The 21,506-nt window shown below is 45.4% G+C and overlaps 1 protein-coding gene across 1 annotated transcript in view; it reads right to left on the reverse strand.

Moving 5' to 3' along the window:
- ITGB5 (integrin subunit beta 5) overlaps window positions 1-21,506 on the reverse strand; it is a 112,657-nt gene that overhangs the window by 71,508 nt on the left and 19,643 nt on the right. The window contains exons 4-5 of the mRNA XM_069556105.1: window positions 12,207-12,456; window positions 146-314 (exon numbers count right to left, since the gene is read on the reverse strand). Of these exons, the coding sequence (XP_069412206.1) occupies window positions 146-314; window positions 12,207-12,456 (419 nt within the window). The remainder of the gene's footprint in view (window positions 1-145; window positions 315-12,206; window positions 12,457-21,506) is intronic.

Genomic DNA, 21,506 nt, shown 5'->3' on the forward strand with positions numbered 1-21,506 from the left:
GGGCCCACTGAGCTCACCCTCTGATGCAACAGCGGAAGGGAGCCCATGGGCTGGGGTGGCTCAAAATACGGAGGCAATGCCAGCGCCCACACTAATGCCTCTTCGTTGATCTCCCGTGCAGGGACGGGATAGAAGGGAAGGTTACCTTGCAGACGGCCGCCTGGAGCACTGCGTCAAAGCCACCCTCCGGGGCATCGCGGTTCCGGGACACCCTCTGCTTCCGAACTTCCTCGTTGAAGCTGTCCACTCTGTCCGTGAGAGGCAGTAGGTGGCGGAACCCAAAGGAGGGGACACAGTTTGGGAACAGCTTGTAACTACAGAGAAAGAGGACAAGAGTCACGTTTCCTTCATTATCTTAAAATCTTAAACAACAACATATTCTGTGCCTTTACTGAGTGCCCTGAGTGGCACCAACGAATACTCAGCCACCTACCGTGTGTCCCTGGGACAGGCACACGGGGGACAACAGAGCAATAATAGTTCCTACCTCCCAAACACAAGTCCTAAATGGCAGGGAAGACAGCACACACTAGGCTCTAGTGCATGAAATGGACAAACAGGTCAAAAGAAGCAGAGGTAATGATGGGCTTCTGCAGTCTGCGAAGACGCCACGGAGGAGCCCTGACATGCGCCTTGAAGAGGCAAGGGCCTGGAGCACGGGCATCATAGCCTCGGCAGTGCCTGAGGAAGGGGGTGGGGGCTCTTTGGGGCTGGAGAAGGTGGGCAGTGTCAAGGGATGGCAGAGTGACTTTACAAAACCAGCTTCTCACATCCCCTTTGCTGCTGTCACATGATCAAAGATCACATAACCTCTCCTGTCAACCCACTCAGAGACAACCAGGACACGCCGGCACATGAGCAAACTCTAAATGCAATAGGAATGACAACGTTCTTCCTGCTTCCTCATTCATTTATAAACACTGGGATGATAAACTATCAGCTCTCCCAGATGCATGCAAAGAGAAATCATTGAGAAGCAAATCATCTTCAGATGGAACATTCTATTTGGCAACTTGGAAAGAGGGAAGTATCACATCTCAATAGGAGGCTAATGCCATATCTCTCTCCTGAATATTCATTGGAAGGACTGATGCTGAAGCTCCAATACTTTGGCCACCTGATGGGAAGAGCTCTCTTGTGGGGAAGGACCCTGATGCTGGGAAAGATAAGAGAGCAGAAGGAAAATGGGGCAACAGAGGATGAGATGGCTGGATGGCATCACTGACTCAACAGACGTGAGTCTGAGCCAATTCTAGGAGATGGTGAAGGACAGGGAAGCCTGGCATGCTTCAGTCCCCAGGATTGCAAAGAGTCAGACACAACTTAGTGACTGACCAATATCAAAACACAGCTCTCCTGACTGTTGGGTGTTCTGATCTTCAGTCCACAGTAGAGATCCCAAGTGGCCCCATTCCTGGAGGAAGTTAGATCCCAACCATAGCTACTGGAGTGTCAGTTGGACATACAGCCAACAGAATAGGGTGAGAGGCCTGACACTGCTTCCAGGAAGGTTCCCTAGGTACAGGGGGAGAGGGAAGGGTAAACACAAGGCCCTGCGGGAGAGGTGAGTCCAAGGGCGGAGGGCGGCCAACGAGACCGTAGGGCTGGGAGTAAGAGCAAAGATGGGCAGTGAGGCAGCTGGGTGGCCAGCTGGACAGACTGTGCAGGTCTGTGGCCATGCTAAGGAAGCCTCTCTTTCAGAACAAAGATGAAAACCAAACTTAACAGACAGGCACAAGGGGATGGCTTCATAACCCAATCCAAGCCATGTGCATGGGAAGGGAAGCAGACTTAGGACCTAGCAGCTCCTGCCTAATTGCACCTTGAAGGGCAGCCAGGGCAGGTCTGAGAGGCTCCCCGTCTGCACAAGAGGCAGCCCTGGGCTTTCTAAGAGGCTGCCCCATTCCTCTCAGGCCCTTCAGTACCTGCTCCATCAGCCACCAGCTGCAAGCCAGCTGTGGATGGTCAGCCCCACTGCTGTAACGGCTGTGGTGCCTCCCGGAGGAGGAGAACCATCAGAGGCTGTCCTTGTTTGCCTTTCCTGTGTTTTACTCCCTCTTCCTTCCACCTAAATTTCTGCCCACCCCTTGTGCTTGCACAGATCAAGCTTGTCTATAACCCATGACTCCAGGCCGTCCAAACTTTCTATTCCCATTCTCAGCTGGCCATAAAGAGAAAGGTCACGGAAACTGCATTCCCAGCTGGAAATAGGAAGTGAGCTGAGAAACAGGAAGTGAGTCCCACTGTGGTGATCTGACTAACAGAGGGACCCAGGAGGGAAAAAATGGACACAGACTCTTCCTCGTCCTTGGAGCAACTTCACCCTGTGCTGCTGGGGACTACAGGAATTTACTGCTATGGCTGATGGGGTTGGTTGAGGAAGGAAGAACTGGACTGCAACTGCTGTTCAATGAGAAAACCAGAAAAGCTCAGCTAAATCAGCATTTTTTACCTTTTCCTTCTGTGGAGAATTACTATTAATAATCAGGAACTAGAGAATGCATTTACCAGAGAGAAGCCTTCACTGCAGAGAACTTTATTGCAACCAAATCAGAGGCACCTCTTAGAGAGGAAAACAGCGCTGTCACAGAGGCTCTGCTGAATGTCTCTGCAGTCACTGGAAAATAATGTCACCTGTGACTAGTTATTTCCTCCCGGGAGAGCTGACTGAGGGACCTGAAGATCTGGGTGTTCGATGGTCTTGTGTCAGGAAGCCCACCCACCCCCCCAACCTGTGTCTGTGCTGTAGGACCCCAGTTTAGGGCCTACTAAATCTTTACTAACGGAGAAGGCAATGGCACCCCACTCCAGTACTCCTGCCCGGAAAATTCCATGGACGGAGGAGCCTGGTAGGCTGCAGTCCGTGGGATCGCTGAGGGTCGGACACAACTCAGCGACTTCACTTTCACTTTTCACTTTCATGCAATGGAGAAGGAAATGGCAACCCACTCCAGCGTTCTTGACTGGAGAATCCCAGGGACGGGGGAGCCTGGTGGGCTGCCGTCTATGGGGTTGCACAGAGTCAGACACGACTGAAGCAACTTAGCAGCAGCAGCAGCAGCACTAACTATCCTGATTGGCAAACCACCCCAGTGTTCTTGCCTAGAGAATCCCAGGGACAGGGGAGCCTGGTGGGCTGCCGTCTATGGGGTGGCACAGAGTTGGACACGACTGAAGCGACTTAGCAGCAAATCTTTACTAAATTAAGGATTATGAACCAGGAAGATGAATAAAATATATATGCTTAAAGAGCCTGGGGGTGCATGTGTGTATAAAAAGTGAATCCTATTTAAAGACATTAAATCTAGGCAAATCCAGAAAACAGTCTAATGCTTCAGAACAATAATACTGTGGACCGTGGAGCTGACAGAGAAAGACCTCCCCTCTTCTTCTAAACAAAGAGAACTGCTGTGTAAAAATCTAATCTTGAAAAATGTTAATAGGTAGCCAAGACTGGAAGCTTCGCAGGGAAATCTCAGGTGCCAGGAAGGAGAGGAAAGCACTGCACAAACGAATGGACTTAAGTAGGTGGGACGCAGTGAGCAAGGATCTCACGGCAAAGGGGCCCTCTGCCGCCCCCAGCCCCGCCACGGCATGTTGTCAGACAGGCTGGGGTCTGGGCCCCGTTGCTGTAGTACTGCAGTGCTTGCACCTGGACACATCTCTCCTCAAGCAACAAAATACAAAGAAACTGTGCAAGACCGAGTGCATGTGCAGCTGGGGCAGATTCTGGACAAAAGATACGAGAGTCCAAAAAACCCATCTGCCACTTTTGGAAAGCCTGGAGTAAAAAAGCAGAGGGTCAGGAGCAAAAGCAGGGTACTGCACATGCCCCCTTGCACGCAATACCACTGAAGGGATGGGCAGACCACCTAAGCCCCCCTCCAGCCCGACCCCTGGGTATTCCCCTACCCCCACCCCATATAAGGAACAAGCTCACCACCACTCCCGGCTCCAACGGGGCGGGGGGTAGTGTAGGGGTTCAGGAAGCAAGCGAGCAAGAGAACCTGTTGATCGTTCTTACTCGCCCCTGCTGCAGCTCAATAAAGCTTTGCCTGAATTTCTCCTCTGGCCTCTGATTAATTTCTATTGCTTAAGGAGGCCAAGAAACCTGGTTGGTTACATTGGGATCTGACAGAGAATCTGGGACTTGGGGCCAGGTTCTATCAGGGATGATGGACTTCAGCCGCGCAGGGTCAAGCACCGGAACAGGGTTCTCTGCATAAAGCTGTGGGCCACGAAGAGTTGCCCTGTCACTAAAATCAAAACCAGAAAAATTCCAGCCCCTGGCTTGGGAAAGAAGTGAGGAAGATGCACTCCAGGCCCAGGGCGAGATGAATCACCCACAAAGATTGTAACTCCAGGCCTGAACAAGTCAGAATTCATTACTTTTAAAAGGAAGGAACCCCCCTGCTGAGAAACAAAAGGGGAGAACTAGTCCCACAGTGAGACTTGGAGGATCCTGGAAGCAGGGAACAAAAAACCACCCTGCAGGAAAGTCAGCATACCTGGGACACATGACCCCCTGATGGAAAACAACCTCTTCTGAAGAGGAGCTAAGGAAAACGTTACTGACCCTATGAGAAATAAACCACCATGAAAGAATGTCAGCAAATGCAGCCAACTGAAGGATCTTCAAGAAACAGATAGCAAAATGACCGAAAGCACTTTAAAACAAACATATTTAAAACATTGAGGAGAAGAAGGAATAACTTCCATAGACTAGAATGGGATATTATCAGGGAGAAAAAACAATCAGAAGGTTATGAAAAAATATAGAAAAAACAAAAGTCTGAAAAAAAAAAATATTGTCACTCAAATTCAAAAATGAAACTTCAGTGCATGGATTTGAAAACTAAAGAACAAGGCACTGGCACAAAAAACAGAAATATAAATCAATGGAACAGCATAAAAAGCCCAGAAATAAGCCCATGTGCCTACGGTCAATTAAGCTACAACATAAGAGGCAAGACTACACACAATGAAGAAAAGACACTCTCTTCAATAAACGGTGCATGTGAAAAAAATAAAACTAGAACATTCTTTAACTCCACACACAAAAATAACCGCAAAATGGATTAAAGTCCTAAATATAAGACCAGATACCATAAAATTCTTAGAGGAAAACATAGGCAGAACACTCTTTGACATAAAACTGCAGCAATATCTTTCTCGAGCTGTCTCCCAGATTAATGGAAATAAAAACAAAAATAAACAAATGGGACCTAATTAAACTCAAAAGCTTTTTTTTTTGCACAGCAAAGGAAACCATCAATAAAATGAAAAGTCAGCCCACAGATTGGGAGAAAATATTTGCAAATGATGTGACCGACAAGGGATTAGTCTCAAAATTTACAAACAGCTCATGTGGCTCAATATAAGACAACAAACAGTTCAATCAAAAAATGAGAAGACTTTGGGGCTTCCCTGGTGGCTTGGCGGTAAAGAATCTGCCTGCCAATGGCAGAAGACTCGAGTTCAATCCCTGGTCTGGGAAGATCCCACATGCCTCGGAAAAACTAAGCCTCTATGCCACAACTACTGAGCCCGTGCTTTAGAGCCTGGGAGCCAAAACTACCAAGCCCAAGGGCTACAACTGCTGAACCCCGCATTCCACGACAAAAGTAGCCTGGACACTGCAACTAGAGAGTAGTCCCGGCTCACCGCAACTAGAGAAAAGCCGAAGTAGCGACGAAGACCCAACATAGCCAATAAATTTAAAAAGAGAGAGAGAAGACCTAAACAGACATTTCTCCAAAGAAGACATACAGATGGCCAAGAGACAGCACATGAAAAGATGCTCAACATCACTAATTATTAGAGAAATGCAAATCAAAACTACAATGAGATATCACCTCACACCAGTCAGAATGGCCATCATCAAAAAATCTACAAACAATAAATGCTGGAGAGGATGTGGAGAAAAGGGAACCCCCCTACACTATTGATGGGAATATAAATTGGTACAGCCACTATGGAGAATGGTATGGAGCTTCCTTAAGAAACTAAAAATAGAAATACTATGTGCTGTGCTGTGCTGAGTCACTCAGTCATATCCCACTCTTTTCGACTCCATGAACTGTAGCCCACCAGGATCTTCTGTCTATGGGGATTCTCCAGGCAAGAATACTGGAGAGGGTTGCCACGCCCGATGACCCAGGATTCCCACTCCTATGCATAATCCAGAGAAAAACACGGTTTGAAAGGATGAAGCCACCCCAGTGTGCACTGCAGCACTGTTTGCAATAGTCAAGACATGGAAGCAACCCACAACGTCCATCAACAGATGTGTGGTGTGCGCATATATATATATATATATATATATATATATATATATATATATATATATATAATGGAGTATTACTCAGCCATTAAAAAGATGGAATAATGCCATTTGCAGCCACATGGATGGACCTGGAGATTATCACACTAAGTGAAGTAAGACAGAGAAAGATAAATTGCATATGCAGCAGCAGCAGCATGGCACATATGGAATCTAAAAAAAATACATAAGAAAGAACTTACTTACGAAACAGAAACAGACTCACACAGACTTAAGAGTAGGAGCTTATGGTTCCAGGGAAGCGGGGAGGGGGGCAAAAGATAGACTGGGAGTTTGGGACTGACATGTACACACTGCTGTATTTAAAATAGATAACCAAGGACCCACTGTATAGCACAGGGAATGCTGCTCAATATTACGTAATAACCTAAATGGGAAAAGAATTTGGAAAAGAACAGATACATGTACAGATATACCTAAAGCACTGTTCTGTACACCTGAAACACAGCACTGTTACTCAACTATACTCCAGTATAAAACAAAGATTTTTTTTTTTAATTGAAGAACAAAATGGTAAACTGGGAGAAATTTTCTATTATGCAGCTAATGGAAAGAAAGAGAAATTATGGAAGAAAAATTAAGAAACATGATGTTTAGAATGAAAGGCTCCAACACACACCTAGTAGTGTTAGAAAGAAAACGAAGAGAATCAGAGAAGGGAATCAGATGTCCAAAAAATTTCAAGAATAGAGCTGTATTCTCGAATTAAACAAGCAGAGCAAGCTCTGTACAACGCAAATAAAAGTACTAAATCCAACCTAGTCACACTGGAGCGCCTATCAGTACAGGACATGAAAAAACAGGGAAATATTAAAAGTTACCAGAGAGAAGGAAAACCATTAGATGGACAGCAGACTTCTCATCAGCCACAGAGCATGCCAGAAGACAATAAAATAATACCTTCAAGGTGGTAAAGGAGTACCATGACCTCTTGGAAGAAATACAAAGGGTTAAGGAAAAAAATATAAACGATGAAAGACAAAATGTGTTATCTCATTTGCAAAGATTTTTACATATGTACTTCCACTTTTTGTGCGTGGGAGTGAGAACGTTTAACAACTCTTTCACAACTTTCAAGTATACAATTATATATTTCAAATACAGTATTGTTGACTACCGCCACCACACTGTATATTAAAGTTCCAGAATGTATTCATCTTATAACTGGAAGTCTGCACCCTTTGACAAACTTCTCCCCCTTGCCCCCACCCCCAACTCCCCAGCCTCTGGCAACCGCCACTCCATAGCCTGTTTCTGTGAGCTGCTTCTATACCTCTAACAAAAGAAAAAGGTTCAGAACCAGAAATACCAGGCTGGATTAATCCGTCAAATCCTGTATCAGTGAATATGATGTGACTCTTCCCAAGGACACTATTCCTATTACCCAGAATAGAATAGGAATACAGTATTCCTAATACCCAGAGCTGCTGATTAAATTCAGCAACTCTGATTAAAGAATTAAACAGTTCTTTAATCTGATGATTAAACTATTTTTTGGTTTTTCTTCTTATGGCAGCCCTAGTACTGCTTACTTCAGTTCTGGCATTTCTGGTTCATTCTAAGATGAGAGAAGATAAGTCTAGGATTTTGATCCTTTGGCAGAAACATCTGGAGCAGGAGGAGGGACACACCTTAGGAAAGCCCCATGAGAAACTGGTTCTCTTCTGAGATGCCCTGCACAGGTGGTCAGATCGTTCCTCCTAACTCCCATCTCCCCAGAACTTTCCAGGGGCTACTACTGCTGCTTCCACCATCACAGGGAGAAAAACCCTAGCAGAACGTACCACTGAGGGAGAACACTGTGATTTTCTTTCCACGTGAGTGGAAGGAAAAGAACAGACAAGGATCCCAGACAGCATCTACAGAGCCAAGCACAGAACTCAAGATGAGACAGGGAGACAAGAGTACAGCCATTCTGGAACAGAACTGAGCAAAAGGCCTTGAGCAAGTGGGCTTCACATGCCAGAAGAACAGCGCCTAAAAGCTTGGGCTTCTGAGACAGCTAAAGACCCATGGGTGTAAAAGATGAGCTCCATCTCTGTGCATGAGATCGTCTGTACACGCCTTCCAAAAGACAAAAGTGGAACCATAAATCCACCACCTAGCAGAACTGCCAAACTCCCAGTTCCCCGAAAGATATAGATAAAACCCTGACACACATTCCTAGGCTGTTTTTGCAGGAAGCAGGAAGCAGGGCCCCCCTGCCCCCTCCGCCAAGCTGAAAACTGCTGACTGCAGGCACACAGACCACAGACGGGTTGTAAAACCAGAAGGGTGATGATGCTCAAAACTTCACCCTGATGCCAACCAATGTAAGAACTGAGCACAAGCTCACCAGGCAAACCACAGCCCCTCTTCCCTCACGCTGCCTTTAAAACCCCTTATCAGAAAGTCTTTGGGGAACTGACATTCTTTTCCACCTTCTCTCTTATGCACAAGCTACCCGTTCAATAAAAAGCTCTGCTTGTCTAAGAGTCTTATGGGAGCAACATTTGTTTCTATGGCATTGCTATCCAAGAATCTAGAGAGGGCCCAGTAACAGAACCAGTGAATGAGACCAGCTGGGAGACAAGGGGGAGTGGCAGGGACTGTGGCAGCCAATGACATGTGAAACCAGCCTGCTTTACCAGACCTCCTAGTTTTTGGAGAAAACCTAGAAATCCTGGCCATTCTTTGTTAAATCTTTTATTTTTAACTGTTGGTAACTAATTCACAGTGTCATTAACACTTAGGAAAGCATACAAAGCCCATGTACAGGCTGGATCAAGGGCAGAAACAGCCTGCCTACATCCTCTTGCTCTGTTCTCCCCCAGAGGTGGTGGGAGATCTCCGAGGACACCCAGGCGACAGCAGAGTCCACTGCCTGGACACAGGAGATCTATCTCAGCCTGCTCACTGATTCAGGGAGCAACTCCCTCAAGTGCTGCCCAGCTTAGGCAGGAGGGATCTGCATAGCTCAGACCTGATGTTTCTTTCAAACCCCCATTCTTTCCCCGGATTTCCTGTCTCCCAAGCAGCCTGTCAGTGTGCCTTGTACTCACTGTCAAAACTTCTACCGTCTGCAGCCGGCTCTGCCTTCTAGGGCTTGGAGAAGCAGCTCTGAATGAGAGCGCAACAACCTTGAATACTCAATGCTGAGGGCCCCGGGCCAGCCCTTCATCCTCTGCCAGCTTCCAATCTAGTATCTGACAGTTCGCCGATGGTCCCCAGAAGAATCGAAGTACAGACACACACCCTGCCTGTCCGGAGACAGGGCCCAACCAGAGGGCAGAGAAAAAAGCAACAGAAAGAATCACCATTCTGGATGAACTGAAAAAACTTTTGGTTAAGATGCTGTTGCTCCTGGCAAATAACAGAACTCCAACAAAAAGATGTGGCGTGGAGGACTTGGGGAGAGAACCAAAGTAACAACAACACCACAGCCACCAGTGGCCAGGAGGAAGCTAAACCCCACAAATGAGGACACCTAGCACCTCTTAGTGGAGAAGGCAATGGCACCCCACTCCAGTGCTCTTGCCTGGAAAATCCCATGGACGGAGGAGCCTGGCAGGCTGCAGTCCATGGGGTCACTAAGAGTCGGTCACAACTGAGCGACTTCTCTTTCACTTTTCACTTTCATGCATTGGAGAAGGAAATGGCAACCCACTCCAGTGTTCTTGCCCGGAGAATCCCAGGGACGGGGGAGCCTGGTGGGCTGCCGTCTATGGGGTCGCACAGTCGGACACGACTGAAGCGACCCAGCAGCAGCAGCAGCACCTCTTCATGGTTAAGGCGCTCAGAATCTCATCTGTATCTAAAATTTGTTCTTGTTTTCTCCACCACGATGTTACTGCAATTCCTGGAGAAGATCTACGTTAGCTGCTAGAAGAGTGTACAGAGGGATGAAGAAGGATTCAGAACATACAACACCAGCGTAACTATCACCTTGCCCCCTCCCCCACCCAACCCAAACCAGACCTGAAAACTGTTGAGGCTGCCGAATGGGAGCCAAGAGGACAGACAGGCTCAGGGGCTTAAGAGCAGCCCCTTCCTTTCAGGGAAAGCCAAGGAGACAAAGAATCAAAATGACATCACAAGATGCCCGAATCCCTGAGTCACCCCCTGAAGAAGAGCTGCAACAGAAAGCAGCTCTCCTGAGATTCTGTATGAGCAAGAAATAAACTTTCATTGTGTTGAGCCACTGAGATCTGGGGATTGATTGCTTATTACTGCAACACAGATAACATGACCTTTAGACAAGTGCCCTGAAGGCTGGGTGGTTTGGGAATGGGTATTATTACTGAAACGCAAGTAAAGCAACTGTGTGGCGGTGTGATTTGGACAGGGTAAAAACAAGCATTAATGGAAACAGACTCTGGAAGTAGTTCACCTTGATTCATATTCCAAGTGTGGATAGACAGTGCTCATAGTCCCTCAGTCAAGTCCGACTCTGTGCAGCCCCATGGACTACAGCACGGGCTCCTCTGTCCATGGGATTCTCCAGCAAGAATACTGGAGTGGGTTGCCATTCACTTCTCCAGGGGATCTTCCTGACCCAGGGATTGAACCCGGGTCTCCCACCCTGCAGGAAGATTCTTTACTGGCTGAGCCACCAGGGAAGCCCCTTACTATTTGTATAATCTTGGGTAAGTTATTTATTCTTTTTAAGCCTCATTTGCCTTATCTTAAAACTACAGCTCACTTCTACTTTAGAAACCTCAAAAGACTGCTAGGAAATTTAAATGAGACAATCCACATAAGGTATGAAATGCAGTGGGTGCCTGACACTTAGTAAGAACTTAAGTCTTGCCTATTCCTCATCTAGTAACTGTTTTGGGGCCTCATATGCCAAAGCCTAACCAAAGCTGAATATGGAGAAGAGATAAAAAGTTGAAGGCTATCACTCACTGTTGTCACACCACATAGTCTTGCCATCTGAACAAACCCACCTCACAGAGGTTGTGTTAGGGGAGTTGGAGGAAGAGATCCTCCACCGCCAGTACACAAATGTACCAGGGCAGAAACCTATTCATCAACTCATTTATCTCCTCTACTGTGCACAGCTAATCTAGCTCCCAGCCTCACTGTAGAACCCAGTACTACAGAACCAAATGTAGGAGCAGAGGCCACTCTCTTCTGGTCCATAGTATCCTCCTAGGAGCGATCCTCGAGGCATGATGACCTTACAAGCCACACATGAACCAATGGAGCCTGGGTCCCAAGTCACTGCTTAGAGGACAGGTATCCACTGATCAGGAGACCCATTTGCCCTTAGGTGAGTTCAGAAAATAAACTTCCATCATGCCTGAGTCACTACATAATTTTTTAGATTTGTTCATTGCAGTAGTTAGAAACTGCCGTTCTCTAATAATGTGTCCCATCTTTTCTAATTCAAGTACTTATGTTAGAAAAAAAAATCACACTTATAAAAGGCAGGGTTTTCATTTTGTTTTGTCAAGGTAAGTTATAGTTATTTATATAAACAACAGGAACAGACTTTGAATTCACTTATTCCAAACACCTAAGTTACTCTAAACAAGGGGAAAGTTTAAATTATTCTGCCTGCTGCTCACGATTATCGGGGTCCATCACTTCCTGAGAGCACTCTCTAAAATCTACTAATGTAGAAAACACTGCTGTGTCAGGCAGGCAGGAAAACAAATGAGCTATCATCACTGTAGCGTTACATAACCTTGTAACAACTTCTTTCTTCCCAAGCAGAGGGAGAACAGAGCCAGAACATCCTTCAGCAAATTTAACACCGAAGCCAGGTTCCCTCCCCCACCCAGATACGACCTCCCTAGGCCTTTCTTTAGGGTCAGTCTTCCTTCTGAACCATTTCTCCATCCTTAAATGCCCAACAGGAAGGGCGGCTGTCACTCACCCAATGCATGGGTTGGTCTGGTACCTCGGGGCTGTGTAGGAGAAAGGAGAGATGTTCTTGTCTACAAAAGACCCAAACCCCAACCGGAAGTTGCTGGTGAGCTTCCTCATCTCCTCAGCTAGCTTAGTGCCCAGGCTCCGGATGTTTTCCAGGTCATCCTTCATGGACAGAGAGAGGTCCATCAGGTAGTACAAGTCCACGGGATAATCCTCCACCTGCCGAACCTGCAGCTGGAACGTAGTCTTGTCACCTGTGCCAACCGAGAGACCATGCATGTTAGACATAGGTCATCCAGTTTGCTGGGGCAGAAGGGATGGGTTTTGCTTTCAAAGCCGGTCTACCTGCAACTTTTCTTTAGTGACCGTGTGCCTCTTGGGAGACATTTTTTTCCCGGAAGCAGAGTGACTGATGGAATACGGGTGCTAAGGGTGCAGCTCTAGGTTCTCCTTTCACACACATGGGGTCTTTGCGACCCCATGGACCACAGCCTACCCATGGGATTTTCCAGGCAAGAGTCCTGGAATGAACTGCCATTTCCTTCTCCAGGGGAATCTTTCCCACCCAGGCATTGACCCCAGGTCTCCTGCATTGCGGGCAGACGCTTTACCATCTAAGCCACTAGGGGAGCCACTCCTTTCACACACAGGGCTCAGCCATTTTTAAGGAAACCCTTTAAGAATGAGTCTCCTTAGCAGTGTTCTGTTTTCTCAGCAAAAATGACTTTAGGTAATTGGTGGATAGTGAACCAGACAATTCCATGGACACAAACTGGGTGAAAGTAGTCCACCCACCACATACCAACTTCAGAAAAAGGACTGACCGGGATGGGAGTATGGCCAGGAGACTATAAAGCTGTGTGTGAAACAGAAAACAGGGAAGAAATTAACAAAAGAAGGATATAAGAACTGAGGTGGCGAGGGAGAGGAGAAGGCAAGAGAAAGGGGGAAAGCAAAGATGGTTACTTAAAATACCCCACAAGGGCAAAATGTTTACGCTTATATTGTGTCACCTATTTCTACCTCTCTAGCCATTTATCAAACAATAGTATTTAGTTCTGGGGCATATTTGACATTGCAGACACAAATCATTATCAAATTATCTGTATAAATATGTGAATATTATAAATTTTAGCACCATCAAAAAAAAAGGAAAAAAGAAGAAACATTATTAGATTTATCTACAGCTACAAGAGAGAAAACGGTTTTTGTTTCTATAATAAGACAGTCAACAGACAAAGGAAAAAGAAATTGATTCAGAGGAAAAGAACAAAGAGAAAAAGGCAGTGTCTGGGAGGCGTGGCCTCTGAAAGCTTGCCCCACAGGCTGTGCAGAAAGGCCCAAGTCAGCGCAGTAACTGGGGGATGCATGCCAGGACAATGATTCTTCATCATTTCATAACCTCTAAAAACACACTGTTCAGACATAATTTCAGTAAGTAAATCCTACCAGGTGATTCTATCTGCCATCACAATTATTAGCCTCCCAGAGACACCAAGAGATGCCTTTGAACTCTTTGCGTGTAACTGTCCACACACATTTGAAATGTGGATGTACTCTCTTGTGTTCAGAGGTGCAATGTCGAAAGTGACTGCTCCCACATGAGGGTCCACACCTCATCTGCCCACAGAGACATTTCAGAGGAACCAATCTTTCACCTCTAGCTGACAACCAGTGGGTTGAAGCCTTCTTGAACTTGCAGGATAGGAGACCCAGTGGTCTGTTCTCCCTCCCCTCCTCCCATCCCAGACGAGGCATACGTCATTAATTAGACCGTGAAGAATCTAAGGACCTAAAGATTTTAGTCCAAATTCCAGCTTTGCCCCTCAACTAGGGATGCCACCCAAATCTCCATTTCCTTAACTGTAAAAAGGCAATAACAGCACCCAGCATTAAGTCTGTGAAGCACTCGTGTGGAAAGGAGAGTCTTGTAAGCAGTGAAGGCCTGCCCAAATGCAGAGTGATTACCATAATTACCACTGTAGCCTGAGTGGCGGAGCCCAGCCGGCTTCCCCTGACATGTCCTTGCATGTGCTGCTCAAGCCACCTGGAGATTGATGTAGTTTGGGCTGCCTGGTGGTATGAGTCTATTTTTAAAAACCATTGGAGTCTGACTCAGAAGAATGTTCGTGATTTCTTCCAGAATGAATTCTGGACTGCTACAGTATCTGTCTCTGGTTCCCATGAGGCACAGGGAGCAGCTCTCAGCATAGGGCCCCTCCCATCCCTGGATGCCCCACCACAGTCGGGGAGCGGCGGCGGCCTGCGAACATATCCCCTCCATCCAAGCCTATGACCTCTTTGCAGGGTCTTCTGTGTTTTTCTGACCTGTGCCCTTCCCCCAAGTTCCCAGCTACACCTTCTTTAATCCAGAATCTGCTTCCACCTTTGGGGGGATTATGACCAGTTAACAGATAAGCACTTTAGGACCAGGAAACGGGGAACCAGCTTGGATTCATGGAGGCTGGGAGGCATCCACGGGAGGGAAGTAGACACCAGCCTTGGAGAGCAAGAGCCAGGTTGGAATCCAGACCTTGTCACCAAGGATTCCAGACCTCAGGCTCCTTTAAACTTGCTGCCCAGTTTCTAGATCAGTAAAATGGGGGAGATGTTCATTACTGTGGGTGTGGAGGAGTCTCTCTCTCTCTCTCTCTCTCTCTCTCTCTCTCTTTCTCTCTCTCTCTCTCTCTCTATATATATATATAAATATATATATATATATAAACACTGTACAAATGCTTCTATGCAAGTAAAACTTCAACCCCAGGTCCCCTGAAAGTCAATTATTAAAGCAATTTCCTGTGGGGCTAAAAAGAGAGACAGAACATTCTGCCAAAAACTTGAGTGTGAATGGCTAACAGCCTTCAGTATTATACTTAACTCCAAATTTTCCAGACATGAAGGCAAACAGAGAAATGAGATGTGATACATAGCTCTCTCTGTATGCAAGAGGTTCTCTATTTTGAAGTAAGAAATCTATTGCCAGTAAATTCTAAGAAAAGCTGATCACTAAAACACATACACACCTCCCCAAAGGGAGGCTGTAAATGCTAAAAAAAAAACTTCTCTCCAAGTTTTCCAAAAATGGAGGAATGTATGAAAAAGGGTTAAATCATTAATGTTCAAAATAAGGGTTTACGGCTACCTTATCTGTGCTGGATTTTAAATGCTCCAAACTCCTCAGTAGTCCTTGACAATAATGGAATTTCTGTCAAGGTAATCGAGGAAGAACCTTTCTCACAAATTAAAAGGGATGTTGTCTATAAACTTAAATTACACATATTGGCCCATCTCAGGGAACCCTGCCTCCCAGGTACCATTGCTTATCTGCTTGAAAGAAACATCCCAACCAGACTTGCCTGTGAACGGCTGCAGGAAGGAAGACATTAAAATACCTCCTTTGAAGCCTGCTGGGAACCATGCTTTTGCCTCCTCTCCTTTTAGTATAAAAGTGAAAACAAAAGTTGCTCAGTAGCGTCCAGTTCTTTGCGACGCCATTGACTATACAGTCCATGGAATTATCTAGGCCAGAATGCTGGAGTGGAGAGCCTTTCCCTTCTCCAGGGGCTCTTCCCAACCCAGGCATCAAACCTAGGTCTCCCACATTGCATGCGGATTCTTTACCAGCTGAGCCATGAGGGACGAAGCCTGAATTCTAACTCAGGGAAGATGCTTCCTGGGATACTAGTCCACCATCTCCTTGGTCTGCTGGCTTTTTGAATAAAGTCATTATTCCTCGTCCCAACAACTTGTCTCTTGATTTACTGGCCTGTTACACAGCGAGCAATATAAGCTTGGACTCAATTAACAGCAGATTTTGGAGGGACTGACACTTCTGGAGCAGTTCTCAGCGTGGGTGCTAAGTGCCCCAACTCCCTGATGAGGGAGCCCCCAGGGTGAGCTGACTGAAGGTGAAGCCGCTGCTGCAGGCCAGGGGCACCCTCTGCTAGGAGAGGGTCTGGGGCACCTTCTCCATCTTTGAGTACACTTCTGGAACCAAGTACACTTGAAAGTGAAAGTAAAGTCACTCAGTCATGTCCAGCTCTTTGCGACCCCGTGAAATGGAGCCTAATAGGCACCTCTGTTCCTGGGATTTTTCAGGCAAGAGTACTGGAGTGGGTAGCCATTTCCTTCTCCAGGGGATCTTCCCAACCCAGTGATCAAACTCTGGTCTCCCACATTGCAAGCAGACACTTTACCGTCTGAGCCACTTAGACCCACTCAATAATACATCCAGCCACCCAGTTTGGCACCACCTGAGACTTTAAACCAGTCGCCACCTCCTGTGAGTCCAGTCGGCTGAGAGCTGGGCTCACCGCCACTGTGGGCCCTCAGTCTGTGCCTGTCTCTGGTGACACCAGCCCAGCCCACACAACCCCCTCCTCCCTCTGCACCTAAGACCCCTACAGGTTCTTCTCCCTGTGTGGCTGTCACCATCTTCTCTGGGGCCAGTCCACAAAATCCCCGCCTTGGGACCAGCAGCAGAATCAGAGAAACAGGATAAAACAAACCCCAAAGTAAAGCTGATCTCCTGTGGCCCTCTGGTTCTTCCAGGTTCCAGTTCAGCCAGCCTCAGCTGTTGTGCCACTGCTTGGCTCCTCAGTGTAGAGTCTCCCTCCATAATCAAGTATCTACCAGCATTGCCTCTGAAATGTATTTTAAAAGCTTTCTTCTGTCTTCCCTCCAACAAAAAGTGAAAAGTTATTTTTCCTGGGAACATATACCAGATGACAAACATTCCCAGAAAATGAACATAGAGAACTCTAGCAACAACTTTTGGTTTTCCTAAGATTAATTTGTATTCAAATATTTTAGACAAAGTAGCATCTAACAGATAAACACTCTCACTATCCCCACTGCAAGTAGTTTTTGATTCCTTGGAATTATACTTCTGTGCTAGAAATTAAAAGAAACATTAAAATCAGCTACATTATAAATGGACTACAGCTGAACAGGGAATTAGGGCCCCAGCACATAACTTCTAAGACTATCACCCAGCTCTCTGCTCAGTGAAGCAGAAGGCAATTAAGACTCAGAATTAAATCCAGACCCATAACGAAGAATTGCCTTCCTGGCCCAGAACAAGGCTGAGTGCGGCACCAAACACTACTCCCTCTGCTCAGAATTCTGACTCCTGACAGATGGAACCATCAGAAGACATTATTGACCTTTACAGTACCTGACGCCAAGCAATTAGGGTTCAGCATTTTTAGTTTCCTTGAAAATAATCTTAGTTTGGGCTGCTATAACCAGTACCATGGACCAAGTGGCTTATAAACAACATAAATTTATGTCTCACGGTTAACAACGGTGTAAGACCAAGACTAGGCCAGTGTGGGTGGGTTCTGATGAGAGCCCTTTTCTGGGTTTCAGACTACAGACCTCCTGCCGAAGCAAGCAGAAGAACCCTCTGGGGTTTGGGGGTTGGTTTTTATACTAATAATCTCATTCATGAGGGTTCTACCCCATGACCCAATCATCTCTTAAAGGCCCCATTTCACTTCTTAATACTATCACATTAGAGGGTTAGGATTTCAACATCTGAATGTTGGAGAGATACAAACATTCAGCCCACAGCAAAGCACTATCCACCCATCATCAAGTGTTTTTAAGTGTGTGCACTGTCAGTCTGGGGAGCAGAAGCAATACCCAAGTCAGGCACGTGCCATCTCCCATCACAACGTGAGAGAGGGGAGAAAGGCAGTATACACAGGGATGGAAAGAAGCCCATCTCAAAAGCAACCCGTCCTGTACAGTTAACAGTACAATCCCAGGTCAGTTTCCTGGCTCTGATAACACACTCCAGTTATGTAACAAGTTATCCTTGGGGAAAGCTGAGACGGTACACAGGGACTCTCCATTATTTTTGCAACTTCTTGTGACTCTAAAATTACTTCAAAATAAAACGTTTAAAAAAAATGCTTTAAAGCTGCCAATCAGAGGTCATTTTTTAAGAGGCTAATGGATTGAGTCAAATCAAGACTTAAGTAAACCCTTTCTAATCGCTCCACCCCTAACTTTTCACCATTTCAGTATGCTTTATTCTAAAGTTTACATTCTTTCTTAGGGATTTTATGTTCTTCATTAAGGTTTTTTTAAGATTGTTATCCTGACATACAGTTTCCAGGATTGGAAACAGAATGGAAAACATGATCTTGTGTTTATACAAAATCTTGCTTAAAGTTTGGCAGTCCGTCAAAAAGTTAAACACAGGATTACCATATGACCCAGCAATTCCACTCCTAGCTATACACTCAAGATTATTGAAAACATATGTCCACACAAAAATGTGTACATAAATGTTCACAGCAGCATTAGTCATAATTGTCCCAAAGTGAAAGCAGCCCCAAATATTCATCAACTAAAATGTGGTATATCTATACATATACAGTGGAACATTATTTGGCCATAAAAAGGAATGAAGTCCTGATACATGCTACAGCATCAACGAATCTTGAAAACATTTTGCTTAAGTGAAAGAAGCCAGACATAAAAGACCACATATTACATGATTTAAATGAAATGAAAAGTAAGCAAAACCCCAGAGATCAAAACCAGATTAGTGGTTGTCAGGGGCTGAATGCATGCGGTGGGGAGGGAGAGAATAAGGAGTATTAAGGGCTACAGGATTTTCTTTTTGTAGTGATGAAAATGTCCTGGAATCATATAGTGGTGATGCCGTACCACTTTGCAAATACACTACAAACCACTAAATTGCATACTTTAAAATGGTAAGTTATACAGTATGTGAGTTATATCTCAATCAAAAAACAAAACAAAATTCTAAAAATTCTGCTTAAATAAGGGGAAAATTGTTCTTTTTCTTCCAGGCTTATTCTGGAATAATAACCTTGCCTGGGTAAAGTGCCTCACATATAGTGCTGAAGCTTGTCCTTAACTAGTCTGGCATAAAGCTAATAAAGTGCTACACATTTCACTCAACAAACACTTATCATGAGGTATGGGGGAGCTGGGCAAAGGAGACACAAAAGCATTTCTGAAAATACACAATGGAGAAACCAATCGCTGCATACCTGAATGCCTTCCCCAGAGTCAGAGGGGCATTACCTTGAAATAAGTATGCACTTGGTAAACTGAAAATGTTGCTAATTACAACATACTATTCTTCTCTTCCCCCAAACAAATAAACATCTGGGGTTTGCCTGTATTTCTCTTTATTAATACTGAAATTTTCAAAATTTTAAGAGGCATCATTGGCATCACATGTTTCTATATTTGAGAAAGAAACGTGTTCATGAGGCTCTAGACCTCTAGGAATTCAGATTTTCATCAGGTCTCCTCCTCACTTTTCACTAATTTTCTTCTCCAATTCTCTATCTTCATCTCTATAAGCTGCAATGGGCTCTCCATTATTGCACCTTCTGTAGGACCAGAGCTGCACACAGTCCTCACATCGTATTATATAAACACAGACTCATGTATTTTTATTTTCAATATTAGAAACTGAATCACAATGCTTAGTGAGAGCTGTAAGTATACCAAATAAGACTGCTTTCTTCCTTTAACTGAGTGTATGTTGAGCTTCATGCATAAACAAGCATTGTGCATAAACTGAACGTTATGAGAACTTTACGCAAGGAGGATCCCCTTATTCAAATCATTTCTTAGGAGGCTGTTTCAAAAGCTAATTGATAAGTCAAACCACACAACAGTCTCTCTGCCTTAGAACCACACCTTAATTCTCATTTTAAAAACTGGAATTGAAACGGCGACATCTTTGGCTTTGTGTGACCTCCAGCTTCTCCCTAAACTAAATCTACCCTCAAGAATAAGGATTCACCCCCATGAAGAATATTTCTTGGGGAGAGCAGCACAGGCTCAGAGTAATTCTAGATAAGGAGTTCCCCAAATAAAAACGCCCCTCAATGATGACCCTCAAACTCTTTTAGAGGTGTTAATTTTGGTCTTCGTTTTCAAAAACTGACTGAAAACGGTACACAGTAATATTACATCATAAACACATGAACAATACGAATACAGGAATAAAGACAGAAAACCTAGCAAAAATGAAAACATAAAGTGGATGATTTTTCAAGGCTTTTCTTGAAGTGCCCGTTACACAGTTTTTAAGATAAAAAGGAAAATACACCACTTATGTTAGTCAATAACCATTTTTATCATACGCTGTGCTCTGATAACTTACTAATCTACAAGGATGCCTACGTCCCCTTCTAGGTCAGAGCCCTTGACCTTGAGTCTGAATCAAAGACTAACGTGAGGAGAGGCGTTCATCTTTCCCCAGAGGACACCACCGAATATTTGCCCACTTGGCTCCCTCTTTTCTACCCACCCGCACAGTTCTGTAAGGGCTGCCTTCTCTCTCTCACCTCGGAACCTTACTAAACGCAGGGCCAAGAGTCCCTTCCAGTCAGATGACTTGTAAGAACGGTATGTTGAGCTAACCCTAAGCCCTGGGCTGTGCAGCAGTTCACACTGCTCTATATTCAGCAGGGCCACTGACACCTTCTTTTGTTTCTTATTTCCAAGACAAGTCAGTAGGTGAAATGAGACAGTTCTCAAATGCACGGTGACTCAGAGTCGTTTCTTACGACAACTAGAAGCAGCATGACTGAATGCTTACGATGTGCAGGGCCATGCTCGACTGTCTCTGAGATATGAGAATCTCTATCCAAATAGAGATGTGGCTGTCTCCAAAATCTGCATCTCTGGCCATGACTCTTTGAAAACAGTAGTTTAAAGTTCTTAAAGTGTATTTAAACAGAAAGTCTCGTTTAAGCCTCTGAATAGGGCTGTGAGGAATGAAGGTGACAAAGACCCTGAGATGCTAAGGAGTGGGGCCGCTTGCCCAGGGCCCCGAGCTAGAAACAGAGCCAGAACCAGAAGCCCAGACAGCCAACCAGATCCCTCATCTTCCCACAGCCCCAGCCACCCCGAAGTCTCAATGAACCATCTGGAAATGGTTATTGTGAGTGGCTTCCTAGACAATGAGAAAGGAGAAGAGGCTAAAAGTCAACAGGATTCGGGGGGAAAAGGCTGCCTTCTCTCAACAAGTGATACTTTCTAATTTGGCCATGTTCACATCCTCCCTTGACATCACAAGGGACCTCATGTGTAGAATATGAGGCATCAAAAGTGGTGAGCAAGAAACCATGAGCTGTGCAACCACAAAGACCCAACACTGAACTAGGTTCGCTGCTCTGCCTGCGAGCCCTTGAGCACATAGCTCCTCAGGTGTAAAATTGTGTCTGCTACCTTTGGGTAGGTCAAGTTATTAGCACATCGTATGTGTGCAAAAACTGTTAGTCCCCTTATACCACAATGA

Source organism: Ovis canadensis, chromosome 1 (assembly GCF_042477335.2).
Source record: "Ovis canadensis isolate MfBH-ARS-UI-01 breed Bighorn chromosome 1, ARS-UI_OviCan_v2, whole genome shotgun sequence".
Taxonomy (NCBI): Eukaryota; Metazoa; Chordata; class Mammalia; order Artiodactyla; family Bovidae; genus Ovis; species Ovis canadensis.